General features: G+C 44.4%; 1 protein-coding gene across 1 annotated transcript; it reads right to left on the minus strand.

The window, feature by feature from the left end:
- Nucleotides 1-3,488: 3,488 nt before the first annotated feature.
- LOC122190618 (nuclear factor 1 B-type) lies at nucleotides 3,489-13,745 on the minus strand. The gene is made up of 3 exons (XM_042890672.1): nucleotides 13,420-13,745; nucleotides 6,893-7,424; nucleotides 3,489-5,373 (listed from the first exon to the last, which is right to left on the minus strand). Exons 1-3 carry the CDS (start codon nucleotides 13,447-13,449, stop codon nucleotides 5,315-5,317), a joined length of 621 nt encoding a protein of 206 aa, XP_042746606.1. The 5' UTR covers nucleotides 13,450-13,745; the 3' UTR covers nucleotides 3,489-5,314.
- Between the last annotated feature and the right edge of the window lie 12,105 nt (nucleotides 13,746-25,850).

A 25,850-nucleotide genomic window follows, 5' to 3' on the forward strand; every position in this document is an offset into this window, starting at 1 on the left:
ATAAATAAACAACTAACAGAGGAAAATCATGTAACCTCTCCAAAAAGAATGGGGTCTTCCTTTTCACATTCACTAAGCATCTGAAATGTGTTTCCAGACAAGGGGTTTCTTCTCCAACCCAAAATGGAAGTAATGACTCTGTTTAGTTAAGTCAGCCCTTTAACTTGATCTTGAGATAATCCCATTCGATTGCAGCAAAGCAGCATCCACCATCCTGCTGGGACTGGATCATAACTCCTTAGGAAAGTCACTGGATTATTCTGCTTGGCATTGAAGTGTGCAGTTCCAAAGACCAAAGCTCCAGCCAGCCACCATTCCTCCAGCTTTCTATTCTGCTCCTTCACTAAAAGCAGGAAAAAGGGGGAGAAGGAAAACCCAGGGAGAAAGGAAAGCTGGAAAAAGATGTTGGCTTGACAGCAGACTGGTGCAATAAACTTCAGAATCCAACATGCAGAGGAATTACTGTTTAATTATTTTATAACGTTTTCACCGCTACAATGAATTCAATATGCATAAAAATTAAGAAATTTAAAACATAGACCTCTGCTGTTAAGTGAAGTATTTCCTTCACAAATTAGTGGCCTTATTTATAGTTTTGAAGCATTTTGTTTGTTCCCAGCATTGTTCTTCTGTCTGAAACTATCGTGAAGCAAGAATTTTCTGTTTTCATTTCTATTCTTTTCTTCACTTTATAGCTTCTTGCTGTTGATCTAAATGTGATTCAAAAATTAATGCTGACTTCTAAATTTTCAACTAGTTGCACAAAATTTATTTAACCATAAGCTTCCTTTGTCTTCAACACAATTACATCATTTAACCCTGTGAAAATTACCTCCCTGGTGTATCAAGCAGGAAAAAAAACTGAACAAGCAAAAAAAAAATGACTCCTTCCTAAAACATATAGATATATATATATATTTCATTTTTTATTTCAGTATTAAAAATTCCCTTTTCTTTCTTATGAATCTGTGGTATTACTTATAAAACTTGAATTTGAAAAGAGAAAAATAGACATTTGGGATTTTTCAGTTTTACTGTGTGAATGGTAGGTGAGTTTTTCAAGTGTTTAAATTTCCCATTACTTCATGCAAAAAATAACAATAATCATCAATTGAAAAACATTATTATGCCCATATATACAATAAATTAACTTCCATTTTTTAATGACAAATGTCTTCTCTGTCTGCAATTTTCAGCACATTTGAGATAGTCAACAAAGTGATCATCCCACGTTTCACATCAGAAAACTAGAAGATAAATCAATGAGGCTTCCTTTTCAGTTGACACAAGGAGTGTTTTAAAATTACATTTTTTGCATGCCTGAATAGACTCTAATTGCTCAAAATAATCCAATGTTTTTAAAATGTTTATTATTTCCTATTAGATTCTCAAACCACAACAAGCTCCCCTTACATGAGAGCAAATAAAATACAAACTCCTACCTCTACTTCTGCATTGATTAAAAATTGATACTTAATGCAGGGGATAAGCATGCCATTTCAGTGTCCAAGAGATAGGCTGCAAGAACATACAGACACCCACAGGGTAAAGCCAGTAATAATCTATATTTCCTGTTGTTCTCAGTGGAATCAACAATTTGCTGTGTAAACTCCAACAAATCGCCCTGTGCTTTGACATATCCTTCTGGAAAACAGGTAAAATGTTCAACCGTTTCTTCCCGTATAATCATAAGGCACTAAGGAGGAGGCAAATAAGTTAAAGGGTGTAGGAACAATTAGCAATTCAGCAGATTGATTGATTATTCTAGGCCTATTTTTTCGTTTTATTAATTGTGTGTGGAAGCATCAGTGCACTCAAGAAACACAAACCCACATCCAAATTCTTTCAGGGTGTTGCAGCATTTGGGCACATGAACGTTACACACATTACACAAAGAGGATATCGCTTAAAGAAAGTTCAGGGTGTGATTTCAAGTGGAATTTCTTGTGCTCAAGGCAAACAGACAACAACAAAAAATGCCATTTTAAAATAGAAAAAAATATTTTTATTATACCGCTACATTCTCAATTTCATGTGTTTACTAAAGCTAAACTGGATGCACAATGTAAGAATGACTGCACAGACTTATTCAAAAAAAAACGAGCTTCCCATGACAAGGAAGTCACAAAATGCAAGAAGCCTGATAAGGGGACTGCGCCACTGACCTGCTGAGAGGCCACTGGCCCATTCTTGCAGTTCAGAGGCATCGCCTCTGAGCTACGCAGAGTCCCTTCTGAAAGTAGAACACGTTGTCCAAAGTGAGACAGCGCATCCCTGCTACCGGCTCTGCCAAAGAGAAAAGTCAGCATCCCAGCTCAGCAAGGGATCGCTGACCCCTCAGCGCTTGGCTGGGCTGGAAACAGCTCCGGATGCACACAGGTGCAGCAAAGGAACGCCCACACTCCGGATGGGCCCCAGGCAGCCTGCGGCAGCCGTCTGGTGTGCAGCCTGCCAACCTGCTCCTTGGGTCTCCCCAGGTGCTGGGCAGATGAGTCCACAAGGCAAAGCTCTCCCCTGCCGACTTGCAGGGAGCTGGCCTCTCCCGCCCTCTCCCCCTCTTGACGTTTTTCTCTCCCCTTCCTTTCTCCCACGACCTCCAGAGATGCAGGACACAGCCTGGTGATCCCGGGGCTCGCATAGGCCAGGCTTCCTTCTGCGCGGACCTTTGGGAAGGGCTTGCTAATCCTCCTTATTAATTAATGAGATAATAGCAGTTAACTGGAAAGCAATATTAATGCTATCTAGGAAACTTCCAGCACAAATGATTTAGTCTTTTCACCAAATTGCTGGTAGCAGAAATCCCGCAGCTGGAACAGCAACATCTTGATGTGTAAAGAACTTAAATCAGGAGTGCCTGAGCAGTACCAGACGTAGGACATCTGCATCTATTTTCTGCTCTCATTCTTGGATAGTTTAAAAGATCCTCCCCTCAACTTCACATTTTATTAACAGCTGGGGATGCAGGCTCCCCCAGTTATATCAGTCTTGCACAAGGACAAAGGAGAGTGTAAACAGCAACATGACTGATCTGAGAGATATACTCCGAGAGGCACACGCGTTACACACTTTAAAATGTTTACCATTTACATTTACCATTGCTTGAGTCCTTTATACTCCCAAAGTATTTCTTATGCCTATTATGCTTCATTCACTATCTGCTAAAATGCTTTGCATTTTATTTATGCTGCCAGGAAGAAAAACAGCAGAGACAACATGAGGATCAGGAAATCTGCAGATGAGATCCATTGCTGTAGATATTTTATATTTTTTAAAAAGAGCGGTGTGATTTTATTTTTTTTTTTTTTATCAGCCATTGTAAGTTTAAGCAAAACATCTCTCAGAAGAAGGGATTTATATTATCTGGGTTCTGTTGCAGCAAACAAGTACTGCAGCTTTCATTCACTGATTGTCAAAAACTTTCCAATGTGCCCACTGCAATGCGGATGCCAACCAACGAATCAAAGGCATTCAGCAACTAGACAAAGAGGGTCTGATGCCAACCTCGGTGCCACTGGCAACCATTATTGGCATCAAGCACATTGTCTGCCTTTTTTTTTTTTTTTTTTCCTCCTCTCCTGGCACTTGACAAACAAAATGGCGGTTCTTGTAGCAACGGGAACGCAGCATAAGCGCTGCACTGATTGAGTCAAATATCATCAAATGATTTTTTGGACTCAGACGCATTTCATAGCAAACGACAGATACTCTGTGATGCCAGATAAAAAGAGAAAGAATGAAAGCGTGAAAGAAAAGAGAAAGAAACAAAAAAAAAATCATTTTTATCATTAGAAACAATACCCTTGACATTTTCAAGGTTTAGGGTTTTTAAAAACTCAGGCAGAGTAAACAGGGCACTGATGCAGAAGCAGAGCCCTGTAGAAGTGTATTATGAACAAAAATTATTTTGACACTAAACATTGATTACTGTGTCCATCCAATTTTCTTCCTCCATTTCAGTCAAAGGAGCAGCTTTGTAATTCTAAGTTAAGCCTCTTTTTTTTTTTTTTTTTTTTTTTTTTTTTTTTAAGATTCTAAAGCACAAGAGGGTCATAGAAACAGAATAGGGGGAAAAAGATGCTGAATTCTGACAGAGGTGGGCAAAAAGGAGAACCAGATAAAGTTGGTCAACCACAAAACTTGATAGGTTAATGCTTAAGTCCTTATTTCTTACTTCAAGGCAGACATGGAAGTAGTCATTAAGAACTGAAAGAATTACTGACATTTCTAGATCTGGAAATTGTCAATATATTGTAACATTACTCTGCACTGCAATGCGGATGCCAACCAACAAATCACAGGCATCCTAGGCTAAACAAAGAAGGTCTGATGCCAATCCTGGTGCCACTGGCAACCATCACTGGCACTCGAACTATCCTTCCTCCTCCTTTTTCCTCTAATCTTCTTTTATAAAGCAACAAAAAAACAAACTATTTGGCCCCTTTCTTCATTTTGTGCATTAATTCCTTCTTCGTATTTCGTTCAGTCATTTGTTTCAATTTCCCTGCTTAGTTTTTCATATGATACTATTAGGCGGATTTTAGTATTCTAAAAGAGAAATATAGAGCAAAACAGCATGCGTAAAATGCAGCATTTTGGTTTACTTCATGCATATCTTTTTCAAGTCTGATGCTCTCAATCAAGTACACTGCGAAGTCCAATTAACCTGCATTCACTGAGGGCAGAGAATCAAAGTGGCAAAATGGGGAAAAATACACAAAGATAACTGAATATGACTTCTTCAAGAGAGCAAACAGATGTTAGCAAAAGTTTAACTGTGAAGCAGCACGAGAGATACAAAATACATACAGTTTGCAATAAACAATGGCTTCTGCTAAGGGTAGGTTGATACAAAAAAATTTGCCAGTTTCATCTTCCAGTATATTCGCAGAGTGGCTTCTTGTAACCTTTGAAGTCATAATATTACAGCACACTTATCTTTCTCATTTCTGTTTAGGCAAATATTTTGAATAAACTAATATTCTCTATTTGTTTAAATCAATGAAATCAGCTATGTTCTGCAATTCCTTCTCCAATTTCAAGCTATCCAACAACTTAAAATCAAGAGTGTAGGAGTACCATGACCCCAGCCTCTTTGGTTCAAGAGCTACTTAAGCTATTTTGCCTGCCTTTGTACTTTTGACTTTTTGACTTTTACAGGCAGGTAAATCCATTAGAATTAATCAGTAAGTTAGGTCCTGCAATATACATGCATTCAATCTATCATTCAAACTTTTCTTCACAAAAAAGATTTGAAGATAAAAAGTGTTTGTAATTAAACTGTTAAGTTCAGTGCTTTCGTAGAAAAGGTTCACGTTTACCAGACTGTTCTGCTGCTTAAAGTCACTGCAAAATATTTGAGTAAATTGTCGACTGCTGTGAAGAAAAAAATATATAAAATACAAACGGCAAGAGAAAAAAAGAAACACAGATTTCCACGACGAATAATTTCAAAAAAAAAAAAAATTGAATCCTATTTATACATTCATGTAAACACAGTGCAATACTTGGGTGGCTAAACTTTTAAGAGAACAATTCTTTGAAAGTAAAAAGGTTGTTGTGTATCGACTCTTTTAAACCACAGGTACCTGCTCAATGAAGACACGCAACCCTACTCCTTTGTTCCTAATAAAATCTATTCAGTTTCCTTTCCAGTTAGATCCGTAGTTACGTATGGGGCATCAGATAACAGACTGCCATCTGCCCTTCTGCAAGCCATTTCTGCCTACTACCAGGCCAAACCATGAAATGGCCCGCCATCCGCAGCTGGTCAAACTTACCCTGGTTTAGATCTGCAGCTAAGAAACAAATGCATTATTGCTACTTATCACTCAGCAATACAGTGATGGCTAGAGGATGACACGATCACCGAAAAGAAACAAAATTATCTCACAAAGAGAAAGTGCTTCTCAGAAGGCTTAGTATCAGAGAAAATCCTTTATCGACTTGCAGCCATTTTCAATTCTAGGGGACCTGCTCACAAATATTTTTTATCTAAATAAGTGATGTGACTAGCAAGTTTCTCCCTTATATATGATTAACAGAATAATAGATTTTACCTTAATTTCATAAATAAATAAATAACATGTAAATAAGCTTTTCTGCAATCTTCCATATAAAATTAAGTATACTACTGTAATTACGAAAACAAAATTTTAGAGGAAATTTCTCTTTTAATATTACAACCTGAATCTTTGTTTCAAAACTCTGATAGGAAACATGATCTAGCAATGTCAAATATGAATAAAACGTTAAATATGTATGCTGCAATTTTGCCCATTTAGTATTTGTTAACCAGCATTTCTGGGCTACATTTTTATCATGTTGTATTTTGAGAACATTTACAATTGCTCTCAAAGTTTCAATAACTTTATCAATTTAAGGATGAATTCTTGGTTATTTGAAACTGAAAAAACAAAAGTATTTGTACTGTTTATCATGACTGTGCTACTGCACATGCCTGCATCTGTACTGACAGTACTACAGGTAAGAAAAAAAAAAAAAAGGACTTTAAAAATAAGAATAGCATTTCCTGAAGTCATAGCTGGGAAAATATATATATATTTATATACAAAGAGAGAGTCAAATTGTGAACAGGAAAAAAAAAAAAAAAAAAAGAAAGGAACTGAAGAACTACCTTGAGACATTCTGCTCTCTCTTGAAAGAGAGCAAGAAACATATGCTAAACGTACACATAATCTGTGCAGGTCTGTAGGAGTGAGTGTGTCTGTGTGTATATACGTATACATGCCAATTTATATATGGATATGTACCCATGTTATGTATAGAGACCACAGAATAATGTTTCACTGGAAGACAGCCCATGGGGGAAACAGGGCTGCTTGGAATTCGAGTTTGACATACTAACATAGAAACATGACAATCTGCTTCCTACCTTGCTCCTGCACGTAGTATGCCAAAAACAAATCAAGCTCCTTGACTGATACTGTTATGTGGTGTGGCTGGACGCAAAGTGCTGGATTTGTGCAATGTGGGGATTTCATGAGCCGCTCTCCATCCGTACTTTCCAAGGGGATGCCTTTGAACAGGATCACCATGACTAGATCCAGACGCCAGACTTTGTCAGCCTGTCTCAGGCAGTCGATCCTCCTAATCTTACCCTTCTGGTCAGGATTGGACAATACACAGCACGGGTGCTTCTTCCCAGTCACTGTGAGCACAAAATCCTCCCGGAACTCTTGGCGAATATCTTTGCGCAGCTTGGCGAGGAGCCTGGATGCCCACTTCTGTTTAATTTCGGGCTTTTCGCTTAGTAGCTCATCCTTAACTGCTCTTTCCTCGTCCTTTGACATTCGTTTCTCATGTTTTTTGAAGTACTTGCGCTTTCGAGCCTGGAGGTTGAACCAAGTATAGGCAATTGCACGGACATGCGGAAGAAGTGCCTCAATGAACGGGTGAAATTCATCCTGCGGAGGGAAGTGGAGGGGTAAGAAAGGAGAGAAGAAGAAAAGTCAGTAAACTGTCATAATCAAAGCAGCATCAATAAAGATTTCTGAAAATCTTAAAGCGAAATCCAAGACAAAGAGAATAAACATTCAATATTTACTTAATATTTACACAAATTTCTGCATAACACCCTTGATGTGATTGCCATTGCTGTCAGACAACAGACAAAATTACACGGAAAATCACATTTTCCCATATTTCACTCTTTGAGAATAGCATCTGAAGGTTTTATTCTGTATGCCTCCCCCCACTTCATCCTACATCGCTGTAGAGACTACATCACTGAAAAGAGATGCTATCAAAATGTTTTGTTCCGAACATTTAAATATCTGAGTGAATGACTAGCATCAAGAAAAGTACCATTGCACAAAGAGGACACTATACAGTTCTAAAAAATCTGAGCAGAAATGTTCAGAACGCTGAAGTGAATGCCACAGTTCATTTCTCTTCTCTGTGGCACAGAAACACAAAGCATATACATGCTCAGTGTAATGCCACACAGTTCCCGCTTTTGGAGCATGCTCTCAGCAAGAGCCTGCTGGTGGCACAAAGAGCATGCGCCATTAAACTTGATCCATTTTCTTATCAAACGTCCAACATTCCAGCACTGAAACAGCACCATTCCAGTGGTGGTAACTAGAGAAACCAGTATACAGTAAGGGAAAGTGGGGAAAAGGCACAGCATGTTGTACACAAACCCTGCAAAGAAGCTTCTGTACTTTCAACTCTTCGGGCTTCCCTCCCACCACCCCCAAACTCTGTAAAATAAAAGTTTATGAAGTCGAGAACAAAAATTACATTAATTTTCCCCTGGCAGCTTCACTACGGGTTTTGAAGCCCCACAGAGTCAGTTAATTTGTTAACCGATCACATGAGTGTGGCAATTATTCTAAACCCCTTAAAAATCAATCTGAGGTGTACAATGAAAAATGGCAACTTGGCACAAACTTTGCATTCTTTGTGTTTCTGCATGCTGTGGCAGAGTGACATTACGAGTGCACCGCTGGTCAAATGCTGCTTTTGTGAAATCCGTGCCATTTATTTACAGTTCCGAAATATCCCTTCCTGTCATCTGGCTTCACCTGAAGTTCTTATCTTCTGCCTGACAGCAATATGTATTGCATTAAGGAGGTAATGCTTGGTTGTCATCTACAAGCACATCCTATAGCAATTAAGTTAATTCATCTTGTCTGCTTGAAGAACCGTCCTACACATCCATGTTCATATCTAAATAGGCTTTTTCCAAAAACGAATGGCCCTTCTGTGAACAAATCCAATGTTCAGAACAGCGCAATCTGCTTATCATACGCTGCTGCATTTTTGTTTGCAAGTGAGATCTTAGGGGAGATATCTCCCTTTCTGTGCGCAGGCATATTTAGGTTTAAATACCAAGCAGATCGTTCATCACACTGAGCTGCACGGTGCAATCAAACTAAACCCAAATCTTTTCTTATACAATTATATTCAAGAATACAATTAACTAACTAATATTTTAGCTACACTGCTAGACGGGGAATGAATTATGCTTAATCAGAAGGCTGATTAACTCCATTAGGTAAAAATGATGAAAGTATAACTAATGGTCTCAATTATACAGAGTTCAGACTGCCATTGTGGGAGCTCCGGGCCAAGAATTCAGCATTTAAATCTTCAAATTTCAAAGTTCAGAATTTCCTGAATGGTACAAAAACCTACCAGAGCTGCTTACCTCTCTCCCCTCACCACCTCCAAAGCAAACTGAAAACAGCATAAAAGTTGTGAGTAGTTTACCTATGCCCACATTACCTTAACAGAGAAAGGGAAAAAAAAGAAAAAAATAAAAAAAAAAAAGCAGAGATGCAATATCAGGAGATAGTTCGGGGCATAAATGACTGCGCTACAGTACCGTGCTTGACAAAGAGCCACAAAGGCAATAATTAAACTGGCTAGCAGTTTCCAGCGGAGATCTGAACAATTCTGATACTATGCTGGCACAAAAAACTAGGCCGTGGAAAGAGTTAAACCACAATCTGTTCTTTGTGTGGGAAGGCAATACTGCTCTGAGTAACCACAGCCCATGATAAGGCTTCATGCGTTTTCCAGTGCCATGCTTTTTTCTCCTCTCTTCTAACTACCAGAGAAAGTTTATTTTTTCATCTACAAAAGCCATCTTAAAACATTTAAACAAAACGCTATTAAAATTCTAACTTAGCATAAGCAGGAAGGCTGTGTGGTATTAAATCTTTGCAATTCGTTTTAGACTAAATAAAGCAGATTTCCTACAGATCTTAAAAATGGTGACATCTGGGGTTAAAGGTGGGGCAAGGAGAAAGGCAGGGGGCTGAGGAGCTGTGGGAGAAATTATTTTTTTCCCGCAATACAGTAATTATGTCTGAAACAGACTTCAGCACTGTAGCTTAAAATGGGAATTAAATTAATGTGCAAGTTCTGCGCTAATAGAATACTGCAGACCCAGTTTTCATTTTTATGGAGAACATGGCAAACTCTTCCAGAATGGCTTCATTTTCAAGTACTTCACATACTATTACCAGTAATAGCCATTAGGATTTTACATCTATGATAATTACACAGAATTCTTGATTTTAAATTCCACTTTCTGGTGATTGAATGCTTTCCTTTACAAAGACTGAAAAATTTAAAAAAAAAAAAAAAGTAAGAAAAAGAAACACCTTTTTAAAACCAAATGGATGCTTCTCTTTTACAATATCACAGAGTCCTAAGTCTATAGATACATGCAAAGGATTGTGAAGGAGAAACAGCAAAGAAGATCCCATTCTAAAGCAATATTATCGGATATCTTTGAGAGATTCATTGTGCATCCGGAGTCCTTCCAAATGAAACATTACTTGACAAGAAGAAGTGCCCATAAAAATGATCCTAAGTGGAGATTTCCAATTAATCACACACTTTCTCCACTAAACCTCCTATAAAGCCATCTACAGATTTTTTTTTTTTTTTTTCACCTTAATATTAGTACAGGCAATATTGGGGAAAAAAAAAAAAAAAAAAAAAAAAGACTTTTATGTGGCACTTACCCATGTGCCATAGCTGCTCTTCCAATAAAGTGATTTATGGAAGTAAGATGTCATATCCAATGGCTCAGGTGAACCATTCCGCACTGACCACTTAAATTAACATGGAAGTTATTATAGAATAACTATGTAGTTTGTAAATAAAGGGAAAATGCTCGTTGTCTAATTGTAGCGTAATGATGATAGATAGGCCAGGTTTTCTGTCTGGAAAAGGTAAAGGGGAAGTGAAGTGCTATTCTCACATTTTCCACTCTGACAAACTTCATATCAGTTCATCTGAGTTTGGACTGAAGACCATGCAATAAGTATGCAAGGCAGAAGTCCAGAAATTTTACACCAAAAACTTCAGTCGCTCCATTTCCCCACATGGATTTTCTTTGTGCATAATGAAAGAGCGTATTCTGAGGGGAAGAGAGAAAGACAACATATTCGGAGTTTCCTGGACCACCATAACATAAAAATAAACTGTGGTAAAAATATCACAAGAGCCCAAGCACTTGAAGGCATGCGGTAACTGCATCCTATCGTGCCTCAGCAAGAGGGATGAATGTAGTTTACACTCATTCCAAAACAGGGAGAAAGGCACATACAGGAGGACAGGAAAAAGGACACCCCTTACCCTTCCCCCTAAAATTACATTGCTTTTGCTAAGCCTTCCTTCTTCCTTCAATTTACTTTACAGCCACCAAACTTATAATGAAACACCGGTGGGCAACATCTGATTTGCCAATGTCTGTCTTAACACTGCACTTCTGGCTTTTAGAGCTGTGCTTACAAGATGCTCCGGTGCTGCACTGGCACAAATTGAGTTGTGCTCCTCGTGCAGGCAGCCTGCTTCAAACAGGTGCTCTGTGTTTAGAACTTCTACCAAAATATTTTCTTCTGAGCACGCACTGCCACAGTCAACATGCATCTATGCAGAGCCTTCAAGATCGAGAACACAATAGAGAGAGCAATTCCAGCAGTGTTCTTTTAACTCAGCTGCAACTCAAAATTATGGAAAGTGTGCGTTCTCTTTTCCATTGTAACCTCTTTTTTTTTTTTTTTTTTTTAATTTAGGGAACGACAATTTCAAAAATGCTCTCCTGGCTCCAAACAGACAGATAAAAAATCCAAACTACAATCAAACTGCTGTGATTTTTCTGCATGCATGTGCCTCTACGTGTGAACGGCTTCTGCACGGCAGATGCTGCAGCATGACTGCAACGTGTAAAGCATGAAGTTATTAACACGCAGGAGCCAGGAACTGCTTCCTTATATCTACGGCTGCAGAGTGCAATGCTGTGTTTCTGTACCTGCCAAAGCATGGCATTTTAATAGAGATCTGCAGAGGGAAGAAATCTACTGCACCTAGGAGCCCAGTAAGTGAGCATATGGGAAAAAAATGTCACGAGAGCAGAAAAGAGCAACGTGAGCTGTGCGCTGTGCGAGAGGTGCTGGTGGAAACGTGTGCACTCTCAGTGCAAAAGCTGCTGCCTCAAGTTGTACTCTGAGACACACTCCAGCGCAGAGATTTTGCTTCCTGACAATGATTTTGCAGGACACAGCCCATTATTTTGTACTAATGGAAGATTCCACCATAAGTAAGTTTTTACTGATGTGTACCACAACTGTACATGTATCTGCTATACAGCGTGCTTCCTACATGCAGCACTTTTTCTTTAGAAGGAGAAATACTCCTGCAGTACTCTTTTCCAGCTTTGCTCCACTGAAGCTCACGTTTGCTTGCTGAAAATATCCATATCTAAGTCAATCACGCTCAGATGCCAAACAAAATATAAACAATAAAAAATGTGTCAGCCAAAAAGCTACAGGACTGTATCCAATCACTGAATAAGCCTTATCATTGTTTCCATCTCCATTCACAATTTGTGAATACTTCAGTCCTTTTGAATTACAATGCTTTCTAATTGTCGAATAACTTAAATCGTATTTATTTATTCACCGTGCAGCTATAAGCGCGTTATTGGCCGCTTAATTACGGCGCACACGAGACGTTACTTTCGCACGTTTTCTTCTTCTTGAGCTATTTGTCGCGCCAATGTGGAAGCAAGCAGTTATCACTTCATCAGTTTACATCACATCCTCCTCAGACACACTTTCACAAAAGCTCCTGAAAACTGTCCCCTGGCTCTGCACATAGGGTTCTCTCTTCGCGAAACGCTCCGGGGCCGCGGCCGCTTCCCCTGCAGCGCCGGTGCCGAGCGCGCTCCGCGGCCTCGCGAGGACCCTCCGCCGGCGGCTCCCGCGGCCGCTCAGCTCCCGGGGCCGGCACCGGGCAGCGCTGGGAGCTGCTCTCGGAGCTCCCCCTTTTCCCGGTGATAGCCGCGGCCCGAGCAGCGGTCCCGAGAGCGGCGCCGGGCGGCAGAGATCCCGGTGCGTTGCGAGCGGAACGCGCTCGGCCCCGAGCTCCGAGCTCGGCCGCTGCAGGCAGCGAAGCTCCTGAAGCGTCAGGCGGGGTTAGTTCGCACAGCAGAGAGCTGAGATTGCTTTCTTCCCTTTGGTCAAATACAGCACTTTTCCTTTTTAAACCCTTTAATTAGGCTCCATGCACACCGCAGAGCTGAAAAGAGCGCGGATAGCTTGATTCCAATCAAATCAATACTTATCAAACCCGCTTTTTTAGCGTAATTACGCTCATTTCCCTTCCGTTAACCTTTAACTCGCTGTGCGCCAGCAATTAACAGTATTTGTCTGCGAGTGACACTTTGAACGGATCCCCCCAAAACAATGGCCTGGTGCAGAGCATATCCCGAATCCCTCCTGCGAGCGGAGTTTGGGTCCGAGGAGCGGCACAACCGCGCCTTGACTCATTACAAGTGCTACACTGACTCATGAGCAACTCACACATAAACACAGAAAACGCGTGAAAATAAATAAATAAACGAGCAAACAAATGAAATAAATCAAAATGCGTCTATACCTGAGTGAGACAGATTGGAGAATACATCATGACTTCGCTTTTGCAAACGCGCTGCCCGGAGAGCCCCTAAGAAAAAGCCTCAAAAAAGGAATAATTTCATCTGTTCATTTTACAGTCATCTGAGACTCGAGGAAGATGAAATCAATCAGGACGGGGCTCTGCCCTGAATCACCACAACTCCACAACAAACCCCAGTCCTCCTTAAATAGCCAAAGATTCAAGTTCACTCCGTGCGCTCGATTTCCCGGGGTGAAATCCAATCTACACTTTTAACCCTCTTGTAGTCGGCGCGCAGAGCCGTGCTATGCTGCTGCTGCTGCTGCGGCGGCGGCTGCCGGCGGTTGTTTTGCAGATGAGGGGGGAAGGACTCGGGCGGGGGGGCGGGAGAGGGGGGAGGAGGTGGGCGGGAGGATTTTTTGTTGTTGTTGTTTGGCTTTTTTTTAATTATTATTTTTTTTTTTTTTTAAGAAGTTTTGGTGGCGGGTTATTACGGCACTGACACCACGCTCTCGAAAGTTCAAGGTTACAGCGCGGAGCAGAGCAGGAAAAAGGCGGAGTGACGGCAGCGAAACTTTGCGCGGCGGCGACCGCGCGTGCGGGGCGATCCCCGCGTCCGGAGAGGCTTCGCACGGCCGTGCCGCTCGGGGCTCCGCCTGCGCGCTGCGCGCCGCTCCGAGCGCCGCGCCGAGGGGCCGCTCCCCGCTGTAATGAAAACGATCTGCTGAAATGCAGGCGATCGGTCCCCTCCAGCGCTTTCCCTCCCGCCCCGTTTGCCTTCGCGCCGTCTCCCTTTTCCCCTTTTCTGTCGGCTCCCAGAACTTGGAAGTTGAAAAATTCGCCGGTTACACCCTCCGGACCCAGCTCCAGATCTCCTTCCAAATGAGACTTAAGTATTTCTTTTTTAATTATTTAATTACACAATCATCGCTTACACTCCTCCTCCTCCTGCTGCACATACATTCCAGCTCCGCCAGATCCCCCCCTCCCCGACCCTCCCTATTAATCACCGCCGAACGCTGCAAAAGGACCCGGCGCGCTTAGCAAACATCCCTCATTTTCCCTCTCCTCTGCCGGGAGAAAGTTGCGGCGGGGGGCGGGGGCCGGGGGCGGGCTGCCATCTGCAGGAGGTTTCTCTTCCTCCTCCCGCCGGGCGCGATCCGGCGGCGGGCGGGGCGCGGGGGCGCGGGGGCGCGGGGACGGGCCGGGGGCAGCGCGGGGAGCGCTGCGCAGGAGCTGCGGCTCCGCGCCGGTGAGGGAGAAGGGAAAGGGGCCGCGGGGGGAACGCAGAATTGCCCTCGCGGTGCGCTGCGAGGCCGGGGTGCCCCCGGCCCCGGAGAGACCGCCGCCCGCCTCCCTCCCTCCCGAAGTGCGAGTTTGTTCGCGTAGGGCGTTTCGTGGCGACACATCAAGGAGAGGAGGCAGGTTCAAGTCAACCATGAAATGGTCACTTTTTAACCCCGTCCTGTCCTCATTAGGGAAATGCTCAAACACAGCCCATTTTCCAAGAGGGCTCTTAATGAGGGGAGCTTGCCAAGTCCACCAGCTGCAATCCCCATAAATTTACAAATCAGAAGGAGAAGGGGGATGGGCAGGGAGACAGAGCACCCTACGGCCAGGTACTGCCACAGAAACGGCCCCAGCCCTGCACTGACGCTGCAGAATGCATCCCGTATCCCTGCAACTCCAGCTACACTCGCACAGCCCCCTCAGATCTGCAGGGTTCCACCAACAGCCACAGCTTTCCCTTTCCGTAGACCACATTAATCAGTGATGGGTTCAGAGCATGCATTGGGCAAGCAGGGATGAGGCAAAGTCGGGGTTAACCGCAGTGAGCACATTTGTTTTCCTATCTGGTGTAGAATACCCCCAAATCCCATCATCTTTCCCTTCACCCAGACACTGCAGAAGGCTGATAACACCAGCCCTAAATGCCGGAGTTTCCCTTTGAATAAATATTCAATTTAACTGGAGTTAATTTACCATAAAAGACATTCCCCTTGGCACAAACGCACCGATGTCCTTGAGCACACCTCTCTGCATGCTCCAACTCTTGCACAACACTGCAGACCTGCTATAAAACCTCAGCAACTCCTCTGCAGCTCTCTTCTCCTTCATACCCCTCCACGAGGGCCCCACCAGCTGCGCACATTTGGGAATGAACCTCCCCTTCCCAGGTAGGGCTTGCAGAAGGCAGCAGTTCCTCCTCCAGGTGGAGGCCAAGGGATGTCTCTGCACTGAGCCCTATGCACTGAAAGCAACAGCCATACAGCCAAATCCTGGCAGCAATGGAAGCCAGGCATGACAACTCAAACAGAGCATGGAATGAGGTGAGAACCAACACCTCCGCTGCAAGAGGTGAGGTCAGGTTCGCACCCCACTGAGCAGGCCCCCAGGTGCTTTGCATCCCTGCCTGAACAGGACAGAGGTGTTGAGATACAGCTGGGATGAAGAGGGCCCCTGCCAGAATGTCTCCTGGGAAGCAGAACTACATGGCCAGCAGAACTTGGAAGCATCTCCAGTATGTCCCATAGGAGGCAAGGTAGGCACTGATGGAAGGAGGTAGCAAAAAAAAACCACTAGGCATGTTTGGGCTCCATTCCTCTGTTAATCCCAGTGGATAAAACCAGGAAGGCAGGGTTTGTCCTGGTACAGTGTGTTCAAGTTTGCACACACATACACACACGATTCCTTCAAAAAGAAAGCAAGCTAAAGATTTTTTTGAGACCAGAGTGAGATCTCCATGAAAGAAAAAAAAAAGAAAAAAAAAGAGTAACTCCACACTGTTTCCCTGCAGAAGTGCATGAGCAGGTACAGGCACACCTGGAGAAAGGTAGTATAATGCTGCAGGGTGGATGGACCCTGGCTGCAGGGAAACCAGGTGGAACGCTGTTTGCATGCCCCCAAGTGCCTGCGTGCAGCATTTCCCCACCCAACTCACCCACATCCTTTTCTCCTACCCTTCGGCACTAACACTGCTGCTACAGTTGCCAGTTCTCTATCCTTGAAACTCCAGGGAAAGCTGTAATTTTGTGTTCGCTGCCAGAGCAATGCCAACCTCCATATGATGCTTGGAAGTTCAGTCGTTATGTTGATGCCGGTAATTAAGGAAATAAATCTTGCCCCCTCCCTGCTGAGAGCCACCAGGAGCTGCTCTGTCCCCTTGGGCTGCATGGACTCACCACGCTGCAGGCACGGGGACACATTGGCACAGGGGCACACAAGCACAGTGGGCTGCCCCAGCCAGTTGCATGCACAGCCTCTGCAGCGCACTCCTCCAGCTCAGTTCACACCATCCAGATGGGGAGAGAGCACCAGGAGGGCTTTGGGCACCAGGACCAGAAATGCTTTCGGCAGCCCCACTACCCACCCTGACTTCCCCAGCAGTAGGAGTTCTGGTGCCCCGGACTTGCATGGAAAGTCTGTTTTTAACTCCTTGGTTCACAGCGTTCACAAACTGTACCAGATGTTGGAAAGGGGCATTGCCCTTGGACTTCAGAAATAATGATGTTAAAGAATGGAAAGGCCAGTGACATCTTCCCAAGGCAAAATTTTGGCTGATGCCCTTTGCCCAGACAGCCGCTCACACGCTCTGACTTTGGAGTGCCAAAGTATCACTGTGCATCAAAATACATGGAAAGTGGCATGGAAAGCTGAAACACACAACCTCATTTTTTACAGCTGCGCAAACAAGTCTACTACCTAGCCATGCACGTACTGAACTTCTAGGAAACTGTGTTTTCATGACAATTTCAATAGTTCTTTTGCAAAAGGCAGAAGCATTTGGTTGAGACACAAAATATTTAATCCAAACGATTCAGTGTCAGAGAAACAGTTCCAAAATTTTAACATGAGGCCTCCAACAAGCATTGCAGATCTTTTTATTACTAGTTTAAGTGCAACGTCATTAATTTCTTTTTTACTCATGGTCAGCAAATGCAGCTCACAGACATATGCATGAGATAGACAAACACTTGGGTGCATGCACAACTTCGTGCAGCACAAAGAAAGTACAGTTTATGTCCACTGCATGTTAAAAAACAACCCAAATCGTACTGTATTGTCACAGTGTTACCTAATGATCTTTCTAACCGTACAAATAGATTTCATGCCTTGCAGGGCCGCTTGTGCCATCAACTGCAAATTCCACATGTGTATTAAAACCACAGTCTTGGTCAGTTTTCTCATGTGCAGGGGCAATGACTGCTCATACAGATGCATGCACACAAGGAGTGGAGCAGCAAGCATTCAGGGAGCATATGTAACGACAGTGAGCTAAATAAGCAAACTGATAACACACTGGTTTACGAGGTCTTGATTTCTGTCAGATGCAGCTGAATTTGTAACACATTTATGGTTCTTTTCAAACACAAATAGCAATCAGTAAAACTTCTGAGTCGGTGGAGTAAAACACCTATATATCTTCATACTTAGTAGCACTTTTCTGAGTGATCAGAAGAAACGTACTCAGTATACAAAGCATGTATGGTCAGACACAAAGCATGCACATGCACAATCAGAAGCAGAGCACTTTTGGCTGAGCGTAGAAACACGAAGGGAGTGTGCTTGACCTCTGTCTGCATACGGTCGGATGGGGGCTGCAGTACTCGAGCTTTCCACAGCTCCCAGACCAGCAAATGAAAACATCAAACCTCAAGTGTAAAGCTGTGTAAACCACAGCGTTTTGGGTTACACAACTGCGCAGTTTTTGTCTTCGCTGCGGGTCATGTTCTCAGCCTCACAAAGACACGGGAACCCTCTTACCCCAGTACAGTAAATTCCTACAAAAAAAAAAAAAAAAAAAAAAAAATCACATTTGCTGATCTTAAATCAGCACTGGACACACACAGACCGCGGCAGCAGGATCCAGTCTCGGCCCCTCCTCTCTGCGGGTCCGTACCACTTCCCAGCGCCTCGGAGTGGGGGAGGAGAGGCTGTTAGTGTACGTCTGCCCAAACCAGAACTGAAAAGCTATTTTTTTTATTATTATTTTCTGTGCAATTCAAGTTAGGAGCAGAAGGGCAGCAGCACGACCGCTTCAGAGAGCTTTAATCTTGTGTGTTTTGGCGCCTTTTCCCTGCCAGCTACTGTACTTAAAAAAAAAAAAAAAAAAAAAAAAAAAGGCTGGAGATGTTGTCTGTCCCGTCTGGAGCTCCGCGCAGCGCTCCCAGCAGCGGCGGAGGGCCGCACTCCCAGCCCTCATAGCCATGCAGAGCACGGCTCCCCGGCATCCCGTGTCCGCGCCGAGCGGCTCCCCGCCCCCGCCGACCCGGGCTGCCAAGTCCTCACACACTCCGCATTCAACCACAGCTTAATGGATGGGATATTGTGCATTAAAATGTGGCCCAGACACACAGGCGAAGGGAGGACAAGAGGGAAAGCAGACAGGCGCACACACACATACACACAGGCACGCAGGAGAAAGGAATGAATTAAAATACACACGCAGGTCCCACAACAGAGCGGCAGTGAAAAGGGGCAGCGGGGAACAAAAGGAAACCCTCCAAAGTAACTTTAGGAATGAGGCAGAATGCCACCCGAGCACTTCGCCCTGCGGCACGCAGAGCGCAGCACGGGGCTCAGACAGCCCTTGCAGCCCATACAGCACGGCGGTGCCATCCTCATCCCCGGGCATCATCACAGCACTGCCATTCCCGTCTAAAGGGCATCTCCCCGGCGGTGCCATTCCCTCAGCGGCTATGCGTGGACGCCGCAGCCCATTAAATTTGAGCACCACCAGCACGGCCCGAGAGAAATACTACATTAAAACGCCGGTAAAGAAACAGTATCTGAGGCACCAAGAGAAGGGAGAGCGGATCAGCCCGCGAGGTACAAATAAAGCGGCATTTGCATTAATCTCTTCCAGCCCCGGGCCGGTAGCTGCCTGCCAGCAAGGGGGATGGAGCAGGAAATGTGCCAAGTTCAGCACTTTTGGACGCAAACTCCCGTCAACTGATTCCTGGCATAAAAGTGTGACCCACATACAAAAGCTGCCAAAAAAGCAAAACACAAACACGCCGCTGCTTACACCTCGCCCTGTAACACGGAGGCGACAGCAGCATTTCAGAGCAGGGTGCAGCTTGGAAGCCACAGAGCCGCACTCGGCCCGGAGTTACGGCGGGATCGGCCAGGCTAAGCGCACCGCACAGCGGAGAGGTTTCGCCCTGCCGTGCCGTCGTCAGAGCCGACACGCGCAGCGCCGGGCCGCTGCCCGCGACGGGCCCGCGTTGCAGATCTGCGCCCGCCCCGAGGGCTCCGCGTTCGCTGCTTTGGTTTGGGTCGGTGCTGTTTGGACTTTCAAGCGGACTTCTGCCTTTAGTTTGGGGCAGGCGGCCGCTATCGCCGTCGGTGGGGCCGTGGCCCTTTTCGCACGGCCGCGCCAGGACCAGCCGGAGCCGGGGAAAAGGCGGCAAAGCCACGGCACCCCCGCCCCCACCCCCAGCTTCCCTCCTCTTTCGCCTGGCGAGGCCGGAGCGCGCGGTCCGGGACGGTCTCCGTGTTTATTTTCCCGAAACAACATCACTGTGTATACATACATGTCCGCCTACCCACGGTACCCCTACACGCCGCCGCGCTGCCTCGCACCCACCCGTGCACACACGCACGCGGCCCTCCCGCGCCCCGCCCGCCGCCCCCGGGCCCGGCTGGCAGCGCGCGGCCCTCCGCTTCCGCCTGTCGGCTGCGGTGCGCGGCGGGACCGCCGCGCTCATTTGCATAGCGCCGGGCGGCAGCCAATGGCGGCGCGTCGCCCGCCCGCCCAGCCGCCTCGGCCTCGGCCCGGCGCCCCGGAGCGGAGCCCGTCCCGCCCGGCTGCGCGGTGAGGGCAGTGCCGGTGCTGCCCTGCCGCGTCCCGTGCCCTGACCGTAGCGGGAAGAGAAGGGTTAAGCTGCTTGCAACCGTGTTAAATACACACATATATAAATACTGAAATATTTCAGCTTAGCCCTCTCGGACCACACTTGGAGAGAACATTTCTTCGCACGTATTTCTATAAAGCGCCGTGCAGGCTGCTTGTACAATCCCGCGCCTTCGGACGCCCGTTAGAAACCACCGCCCAGCCCTGCACGGAGGAAGGATCTCACGTCCAAAGCTTCCTACAGCATGAAGGCCCTTACCGTGAAATAAATAAGTCTGCGTGAAGCAAACGTGTGCGGAGAGCCCTAATCAGTCAGATAGCACACGTATTCCTTCCTGCTAGACACTGCTGGCCAAGCGCGAGCTCTAAAGAACCTCGTAATTGCTTGGAGACCATTGCTGGGAGCATGGGGGCCTCTCAGGAAGTCGATTTTCTTTTGTTTGATTCAAGAAAAAACATTCTGAGCTGCTAAAAATACAGTCTCCTAAAATGAAGCACAAATTGCCATGAAATTGGGGAAAAAGAAATTAAAAAAAAAATAAGCAGCAGCAACAGAAGCATACGTTTCCAGACTTTGGAACAATGACTGCTGAGTTCTTTTCTCTTTATTTTCCTGATTGTTTCATGAAGAAATCGAACATTGGGAAAAAAAATGAAATCAAGGCTCTTTTGTGGACAGTGAATGGAGGCAGCGATTGTTCATGCTATGAACAACTCCACGCTGTGTAGCGTAGATGCTGTGAGCTGTACGGCAGCCAGCCAGTCGCGGGAGAGCAGACCTTTTTCCATGCCAGAGGGGATCTGTGGGTGTTGATTTATTTTACTTTTTTGCTCTTGTTGTCAAAGGATGCGAGTTTTGAATTAGAGAGTCACAGACAATTAGCGATTTGCACTGGTCATCAACACTCACCAGAGTTTATTACAAGAACTGTGGTGATATTTCATCATAGATTTCCGGGCTTTTTGTTGGTTTAGGTTTAATTTTGTTATTCTTGTCATGACTGCTGCCAAAGATGCAAGTCCTAGTAGACAGGCCCATTGCTCTCTGCAGCTTTGTGGTGTTGTTGTTGTTGCTTGTTTGAGCCTGTGCAGTTACTAAGCCCAACTCTGCTGCCGGTTTAGCAAATAATCAGAGCTCCCTATGCTATGTCAAACAAGGAGTGGTGGCAGCCTGGAGAGCAATAGGTATGGTAGCTGGAGCAAAATGGTGCTGCTCAAAGCTGTAATAGATGCCGTGCTTAGCTGAAGCCTGCACTGTTTGTCTTAGAAAAACTTTTTGAGGACATTTTTAAATACAAACGTTGTATTTACACATATCGTATTGCCTTTGATTTCTCACTTGTGTAGCACCAGTATGTCTCGACTACTGCCTTCTTTTCCATGGGTATAATCAAAGGCTCGTGTGTTCTGTAACAGGCTGAACTCAGGTTCTGTTGATTCCAGATTTTCTCATCTGAGGTTTTGTGTATGTAAATACTGATAGCACTCAATGCATTTACACTGGATAAAATTAGGAAATAAAATAAGAAAAGAGCATGAATAGCTTTCCTCTATGGATAACTATTGCATGCAGTTTTACCTAGCTGGATCTGACAGACAGCAGTCTGAGGAATTCACTTCCAGAATTCCTGCTAAAATAAGTAACAAACAAAAAAATTGTTTGACATCTTTGTAACAGAATTAATAACAGACCAACATTTTCAATTTTTTTTTTCAAAGCTGCTAATAAATGCAATTTGTTTTATTAAAACCTTTGGTTTTGTTTTCAAGGTCTCCTCACGGCTGGCAGCACAGGGAAATGAAACGAGTGAAAGAGGATCTGGCACATGGATAGTTCAGCTGTAAAGCCTGAGTCACAGACTTGCAATCAGAGAGCAAACTGAGCAGATAAGGAGCACAGTGAGTGCCCACGGAGCAGGCAGGGTCTGAGTATGTTTCATCTGTGTGCCAGAGAGGTGCTGCTGTCCTTGTGCATAGCAAGGCAGCAAGGAAGGTGGGTGCCTTTGACTACGTGCTTTGTTCCACAAATGCAAAAAACGCTCCAGCCCTGCTGTCTTTCAGCGGGGGACTCCAAACTTTTCACAGAAAGAATACCATCCGTAAAAAGGTGCAGCCTGCTGCTCCTGCAAAGACCCATTCACATCCATTTGAGCAGCACGCCAGGCAAAATTCACCATTTGCACATGTGCACGACAGTTGCTCATTATTTCTGAAAGTTCATACTTTTGCCGTGCTGGTTCGAATGCACTGCCGGCCCCACTGAGCCCCCCACATAGTTTCCTAGCAACTAGATAGAAATATAACTCTGAGCTTGGCACTAGCGGAGCAGATTCTGCCGCTGCTTCCCTCAGGCACACACTGCGGTCTGGGATAGAATGCACTGGGCAAAGAGATCAGGGCAGCGCAGGCCAGGAGTCTCCCAGGGACCGGCATTAGTCATTCCTCACACTTCCACACGAAGCCTGGAGTTTTTGCTCCCCAAGGTGGGGACACGTGCTTCTCATTCCTGCCTTACCCATGTTTGTAAAGCAAGGGAGAAATAATGGAGATGCCACAGAACCTGATCTAAAATCCTTATCCCACGGTAATCTGTAACAAAGTTGTTACTGACTGCAGCAGGCAAGATTTTTCGCCTTGGATAATACAGCAACACAGGTTTTGGCTGCTAGATTATAATGAGAGGAAATGTGGCATACACAGTTTTAGTCAACAGCAAGTCCACCTTTTCTTGTCTAGAGAACAGCTGGAGAGTCCTGATGCACACTGCCTATTTCTGCCTCATTCACAGTCTGCCATTATACACACTTATTTGTTTAATCCTCTTCCTCTGTTGAAGTATTTCAGGAGCATAATCACTACACTGCCACAGCACCACATCATCACCAGAACAAATTAAAAGAAGATTAGGAGATTATAAACTGAAGATTTTAAAAAAGTAGAAAGTCTCTTCAAGGCTGCCTTCAGCTCTTCAACTGTCCTTAATAATACAGGAAAGTATTATTTCTTCCCCCAGATCCTTGCTTCACTCAGTACACAAGATTGTTGAGGAACTATAACATCATCGTTTTTAATAGGAAAAAAAAAAAAAAAAAAGCTGAGACTTAATGGTAGCATTTAAATTGCGTACAGAGCCTTTTGAGTTCACACCTCATTAAGGTGCACAGGAAGGGAAGGGGTGCACATCTTTGTTGTTACTTTTGCCTCGCAGCATTTTCAGCCAAGCTATGTGAACAGAGCAGCAGCACATTAACTGACTTTGTAACAGCTGTATTTTTGTAGCAGATTTTTTTTTATGATTTTTTTTTTTTTTAAGTGTAGAAATTGCAGAACATTGTGAAATGAAGCCAGGGCAGGCCCTCAGAGGACAATTATTCTGGTTTCTTTTTTTTTTTTTGCAAACCAATCTACCAGATCTAAATCTCCTTCCTGCTCCAGTTAAAGGTCTCTTTCTAGTGAACTTGCCAATCTCTCCTGTTTATGAGATCGTCCTATAGCACTCAAATTGATGTGGCAAAGTACTTCCTGCTGTGGAAACAGACGTGCTTACTTGTGCTTGCCAAGCTCACGTGTGAAGGTGTAGCTGAATATCTACCTATAGCCTGCACTCATGTAACAAATTCTTTAATCATCTTGCAGTTACATAGATGATTGGATTTAGTCCTAGGATAGTTTCGGTGCTAAGATTTCTGACCTTGTCTTCTAAGGCCGTTAGCACTCCTTGTTTACAGGGTGTGTTCCAAAGCAGTCAGAGGAAGAACTTCTCCCAAACTCCTCTGAGGAGGAACTTCTCTGTTCCTCCCAAACTCCTCTGAGAAAGCACTTTTATCCCACTGATTTACGTGATGAAAGCAGCTCCAGCTCCCACTTTCATTTCTGCCCTATTCTGTTGGGTCAGCCTGGACCCGGATCAACCACTCATGAATGTGGAGTTAGCATTACTGTAGTAGGATGCAGCAGAGATTAAGGAAAGCAGCAAAGGTTGTTTTCATGTGAACACCTTACTGTCACATGAGGATTTCAAGGGAAAATAAAACATGGAGGAGAGCTTGTTTGTGCTGATAGGTGCTAGTGTGGACTGGCAGACACCTGTTGCATGCTGAAGCAATATGGATGTGGGCTTTATACGCTCGCACCAGAATGACACCTTGTCATTCTGTCAGAAGAAAGCTACTGTCTCAGCATATAGTCTTAGGACATTCAGAATTTCTGCATGAAAAAAGAAGTATGCATGAAACTTGACCAGAAACTTTTCCTGGCCCTCATCTCCAGGATGTGCTCTCAAGGGTAGGAACTGCAGCTTGGGGTGGATGACTTTATGCTTGGCAGCATTTTCTGCTAGATTTCTTTGGATCTGTGTTGTTCATCTGTCAGCAAGACAGTGGAAGATCTTATGGTAATAAAGATTCTTAACATGATTTATGCCCTTATTCTTACTGCTTATGTGCTTAAAATAACAGCTGGTGTTTGAGATAACAGACCTTACAAACTTCTCCACAGTATTGGCAATTGTGGTTACCTTGCTTTACCTAACACAAAGAAAACCTGTCTGAAAGCCTGAAAGACAACACCGGCTTCCAAAAAGCAGAGAGGAAAGATGACCAACATGATGTCCTAGAGGTGACATTTATCAGCTTGAACATCAGGAATCTAATTCCCTCCCAGGAATATGGATGTTGGTAAGATATGCGTATCATTTTAAGAAATCCATTTTGCTCTCTTCATGCTGGTGTCTCTGCAACCAGCAGAAGACTGTATTACACACTCTCACGTGGAAAAGAGTGGTAAAGTCTGAATTCAAAAGCCTGAAGAGAAAGGACAGTCCATAACTAATCACTTATTGGTTATTTGTGATACGGTATGAGACACTGCATGCGCTTCCAACACACCATCACTTTTTTTAGCCATCAGGAGGTTGAATGTATCAGAGTCTTCCTGACTTCTTCTGAACATTCATAGGCCTGGGAATACTTGTGAAGATCATCTAATTAGTGTATGGAACTATTGAAAAAGCATTAAAATGAAACAAAAATATATATATTAAGTTTTTGATAACCATAACAGACATTTCAAGTGCTTAGAATAATAGTTTTTAAAAAGGCAGGTTTGCTTAACCGTACCAGTGAGTTCTGGTCTCACAGTCACAGTGGTTGAGAGGAATTTCTGAAGGATTCTGCTGCTCTCTGACCCAAACACCAATGCACTGTGTGGGAATGAACAGGGACCAGTACCTACTTACACTAGAGGCACAATTGAACATGTTGTACTCTCTGGAGTCTGTGCCAGCTGTGTGAGAAGACAGGATGCAGAAGAGGGCATCGATAAAATATCAGAGCTTCAGGAGTTGGAAGATTTTGGCTTGGAAACTGTGGAGTGACTAGACACTTATATAGCTTCTTTATCTCTCCTGCTTCTCTAGACCATGTCATAGATTTATATTGGCCACCTTTCTGAAGAAAATTTTCCTTTTCCATAGCTTCCTTCCTTCCTTCCTTCCTTCCTTCCTTCCTTCCTTCCTTCCTTCCTTCCTTCCTTCCTTCCTTCCTTCCTTCCTTCCTTCCTTCCGTCCTTCCTTCCGTCC

This window comes from Lagopus leucura, unplaced genomic scaffold (assembly GCF_019238085.1).
Source record: "Lagopus leucura isolate 7727_CA_CO unplaced genomic scaffold, USGS_WTPT01 93-19_obj-0_obj, whole genome shotgun sequence".
Lineage (NCBI taxonomy): Eukaryota > Metazoa > Chordata > Aves > Galliformes > Phasianidae > Lagopus > Lagopus leucura.